This window comes from Microtus ochrogaster, linkage group LG5 (assembly GCF_000317375.1).
Source record: "Microtus ochrogaster isolate Prairie Vole_2 linkage group LG5, MicOch1.0, whole genome shotgun sequence".
NCBI lineage: Eukaryota > Metazoa > Chordata > Mammalia > Rodentia > Cricetidae > Microtus > Microtus ochrogaster.
The window spans coordinates 235767-240329 of record NC_022031.1 but is presented as its reverse complement, the minus strand read 5'-3'; the positions used below and the strand labels follow the sequence as shown (position 1 = coordinate 240329).

General features: G+C 49.4%; 1 protein-coding gene across 1 annotated transcript; it reads left to right on the top strand.

The window, feature by feature from the left end:
• The first annotated feature begins 31 nt into the window (after window positions 1-31).
• Window positions 32-3835, top strand: Hey1 (hes related family bHLH transcription factor with YRPW motif 1). Its single transcript, XM_005361792.2, has 5 exons — window positions 32-415; window positions 614-689; window positions 821-904; window positions 1177-1258; window positions 2119-3835. The coding sequence occupies exons 1-5, from the start codon at window positions 327-329 to the stop codon at window positions 2685-2687; spliced, it is 900 nt and encodes a 299-aa protein (XP_005361849.1). The 5' UTR covers window positions 32-326; the 3' UTR covers window positions 2688-3835.
• The last annotated feature ends 728 nt before the right edge of the window (window positions 3836-4563 follow it).

Genomic DNA, 4563 nt, shown 5'->3' with positions numbered 1-4563 from the left:
GCTCAGTCCCGCCTCTGCCGCCGCTCGTCCCGCCCCCGGGCGGCTGCCAATCCGCCCAGCGAGGCGCCGATTGGCCGGAGCCGGCTGTTGCCCTGGAGCCGCGACCCCGCCTCTGCCCCCGCACCTCCCCGCCTCCCCCGCCCTCCCTAGGGCCCTGGGAAGGGGCGCAGCGTGGGAAAGGGATGGTTGAGTTTTAACCGGAGGCTGAGCGTGAGTGGGATCAGTGTGCGCGCACCGCCCGCAGCCTAGCGCCGAGCGGCCGCTGCTGTTAACTCCTCCCTGCCCGCCCGCCGCGCGACCCTCGTCGGAGCCCGCGCTCCGCCAGCATGAAGAGAGCTCACCCCGACTACAGCTCCTCTGATAGCGAGCTGGACGAGACCATCGAGGTGGAGAAGGAGAGTGCGGACGAGAATGGGTGAGTTGGCGGCGCCCGGCAGAGCCAGAGTGGGAGGAGAGGCTGGGGTGCAGTGGTTCTCGGTTCCCATTGCCCTGAGTCGTGGGGCGGTTGCTGCTGGCTATGAGATACAATCCCTGCTCTCCCCATTTCAAGTTGCCAAAGAAATTTGAGTGCAGTCCCCATCCTTCCTTAAGGCAATTGCTTCCTATCTTACAGAAACTTGAGTTCCGCGCTGGGTTCCATGTCCCCAACGACATCGTCCCAGGTTTTGGCCAGGAAAAGAAGGAGAGGCGTGAGTACCCCCCCCCTTTAAATATATATGCATATTACTGTGTTAGTTAACGGAAAGAACCAAGTTTCTTCTCTTTGGAATTTGCAGTCATAATGAAAATGTCCTCCTTTGTTTTTGTCTGCTTCTCACAGATAATTGAGAAGCGCCGACGAGACCGAATCAATAACAGTTTGTCTGAGCTGAGGAGGCTGGTACCCAGTGCTTTTGAGAAGCAGGTAATGGAGGCAGTAGGTAGAGTGGGCGCCTGGTGTAACCATCTGCACCTTCTGATTCCCTCCCCTCCATGCTTCGAGCGTTATCTGTGTCTTGGAATAAAAGCCTTTTCATGTTACTGTACGTTCAGACACCAAATTCCAACAGATTTTCTGTGCAAATCATTTCATTTGTTTTAGTTTACGTTTGAATCTTGCGTATTTGTGTATAAGCGTGCATGTTTTAAGTTTTCCAAAAGCACTTGGGTCAAATAAGCCTTTTGTCATCTCTTTAGGGATCTGCTAAGCTGGAAAAAGCAGAGATCTTGCAGATGACCGTGGACCACCTGAAGATGCTGCACACGGCAGGAGGAAAAGGTATGTAGGCCTCTCCAGTTCTGCCCGGGGAGTCTGCGTGGACCGTGTGGAGGGGGCAGCGAGCGCCGTCTGGGATTGGTGCAGTACCTGTCTGCTTTTGCTTTGGGGGTGGGGAGAGAATGGTGCGCCTTCAGCAGCGCATCGCATCGCATCGCATCGCATCGGTGCTTGGACAGTGAACTCATCGCCCCAGCCCAGTTAGTGCCAGCAAGTGGCCTACTCTCTAAGCTCCTCCAGTTGTGACAGCCGTGATTTAGGTCAAGTCACTCACATTTGTCTATTGCTATTTAAGAAAAGCTTGGGAAATGGCTTATTAAAAACAGCAGGTATGTAGTCTGAATTTCATATACAGGATTTAAAAAATGAATTGCCAAAAGAATACGGAGGAAAGAGACCTGTTGTGGCTAAATAGAGGACAATTCGAACAGAAGGTGGGAGACTGAAGCCTGTGTCTGTCTCCAGCCCCCAAATTCTTCACCAAGGACCAAGTGCCTAAAAGCTTCACGATGATAGCTTACATCTGTGTGTCTAATGAATTTCACCCCTCTGTGGTTTCTCTGTCCTTGATGTATTTTTTGTTGTTGTTGAGGGAAGACATTAAAGGAAAGAGCATAGTTTCATCTGCTGGTCGGGTATAATTCCAGTTTCTGCCCAGCAACTTCTAATTGGGCTTTGAACTTGCATTAGCAAACATATAATGTTGATTAATGCAAAGATTTTGGGCAGCTCCAAAGTATTTGCTCTTCCAGGACCCATGATCGGTGATGTAGTATGTGTAGTTGCCGGGAAGGCTGCCTTTGGGCTGGAAGAAATGCGGGAAATGAGCAAAGCCTTGAAGATTTTCTTTTGTTTTTGCTCAGGTTATTTTGACGCGCACGCCCTGGCTATGGACTATCGGAGTTTGGGGTTTCGGGAATGCCTAGCCGAAGTTGCCCGTTATCTGAGCATCATTGAAGGACTCGATGCCTCTGACCCGCTTCGGGTTCGCCTGGTGTCACATCTCAACAACTACGCCTCCCAGCGGGAAGCCGCGAGCGGCGCTCATGCGGGCCTCGGACACATTCCCTGGGGGAGCGCCTTCGGACATCACCCACACGTCGCACACCCGCTGCTGCTGCCCCAGAATGGTCACGGGAATGCTGGCACCACTGCGTCATCCACGGAGCCGCATCACCAGGGCAGGCTGGCCTCAGCCCATCCGGAGGCGCCGGCCTTGCGAGCGCCCCCTAGTGGCAGCCTGGGACCAGTGCTCCCCGTGGTGACCTCGGCCTCCAAACTGTCCCCACCTCTGCTCTCCTCCGTGGCCTCGCTCTCAGCCTTTCCCTTCTCCTTCAGCTCCTTCCACCTACTGAGCCCTACGACACCCACGCAGGCAGCAAACCTTGGCAAACCCTATAGACCTTGGGGCACGGAGATTGGAGCTTTCTAAAGAACTGATGCTGTAGAACTAGGGAGGGGAAAGCTTAAAATCCCAGGTGCGCGGGGACGGTTGCCAACACCACCTTAAAGTCGTCAGTAAAAGTAAGGAAAAAGGTACACTTTCAGATAAATTTTTTCTAAAGAGTAAAGGTTTGTTGGTTTACTTTTTTCTTTAAATTTTTTATCATGTCATATATTAGCAATTTAAAAAAATTAGTTGTTAATTTTTGTTTAAAACATTCATTTGAGGTAGTGACTATAAACCAACACTTTGTGATCCGTTGTCTGTTCTGTGCATAGTTTACTTTGTAACCTGTCTGTCCTAGTTTGGCCTCAGTTTGGGGAATTTTAACATTACAGTTTGGGGTCTGTTTCCTGGCTTGTATGAGTTGCAGTCTTTTTGAGAATTCCCAAACCAGTATGCTCAATGTTAACATGATTTTGTTACTATTTTGACAGATTAAAATGTATAAGTGATATTCTTTGGCTGGGGTGGGATGGGGATGGGGTCCGCAAAGCATTATATTTCCAAACAAAGCGTTGACAAATCAGATGAACAGCTTTATTCTAGAAACACTAGCCCTTGCCCCTTCGAGCAGCGAGGTGAATGCCCAAACTTATCATGACCCTGAATCCAGAGCCCAGCTACTGTGGCCTGGCAGGCTCTGCGAGCTACATTTCAGGTCAGGAAAGCCGCTGGGAGGCTACATCTGCATTTGAAGTGTTGGCAGCAAGCTGGACAATTATGTAGAACGTGCCTGCACTTTGCAGCCCCGAGCGATACAATGCATTTTCAGTCTCTCAGATCTCAGGCTCACAAGTGTTAACCTGCACAAGCGACTGTTGTGTGCAAGTATTCAGTTCAGTGCCTGTTAAACGCATAACCCCATCTCTCCCGGAACGGCCATGTTTTCTTTTGACTGGAAATCTTTCTGTTGTGTTTTCCTTCTGGTGCATGAGAATGTGGTTCTTGCGATACTCAAAAGGGCTTCTCTGCCTTCTCTTTGATTTTTTTTTTTTTAAATTTTGATTTGGGCTCTAGAAGTGTTCTTTTACAGGCTTGTTCCTTTAGCAGGTATAGTTTGAAGAGCCTCCGCTGAGCTGGGTCTGATCTCTGATGTACTGATGTGTTGTGACTAAATAAAAAACAACAAAGAACAAAGTATGCCGCCATGTGTCTCGTCCTTAGCCTGCTGCTTAAGAAAAACCTCAGGTTTCTTGGTGTTCATTTTGCCTGATGATTGCTTTCTTCTGTTTGCCAGTCCCATTATTATTGGAATTCTAGGCTGTGTGAATCTGTAACGTCAAATGAGGTGACTTTGTTAGACTGCAGAGCTTTCTCGGCCTCCCAGGAGGAAACAGAGCGTGTCTGCTGGTCAGTCAGGTGGCCTGGTTCTGAACTGTCTGGCTTGGACTCGAGAGTTTGAGATCAGCCTGGGATCTGCACTCTTGGAAGGAGTTTGATAAAAATCATTTAAAACTCTGTTGATCATTTGACTAGAAGCTGCTGAACGCACCCACTGTGTGCTCAGCTCTTTGCTGATAAAACAGAAAATCTTCTATATCTATTCACGTTTGTTGTCATAAGAAAGCAGGACTACAATGGCCTGGTTCCTGAGCCCAGGGAGAAGGCTTGGTGCAGCACTCTGACGAGCAGTGGCAGGTTATAATTCTGCACCTGCACAGCACCAGGAGTCTTTTTGTTTCTAAGGAATTTCTTTAACCCTTGGGTTGCACTGTGCTCCTGAGCTGTGTGTGAGGAAGCAGACATATGCTTTATGTTAGAACAAAATACGACCATGACAGGTAGTAATTGGCCACAGAAGAGTGCCTTCAAGATCCTGCCATGAAGGCATACTGCTTCTTTACTCAGAAGGAGTTTGCCT

Bases quoted from the DNA above. Each gene is read 5' to 3' on its own strand.
- Hey1 (XM_005361792.2), top strand. From the start codon at position 327: ATGAAGAGAGCTCACCCCGACTACAGCTCCTCTGATAGCGAGCTGGAC. The intron at 690-820 runs GTGAGTACCCCC...TGCTTCTCACAG, and splicing joins CCAGGAAAAGAAGGAGAGGC to ATAATTGAGAAGCGCCGACG. The intron at 905-1,176 runs GTAATGGAGGCA...TCATCTCTTTAG, and splicing joins CCAGTGCTTTTGAGAAGCAG to GGATCTGCTAAGCTGGAAAA.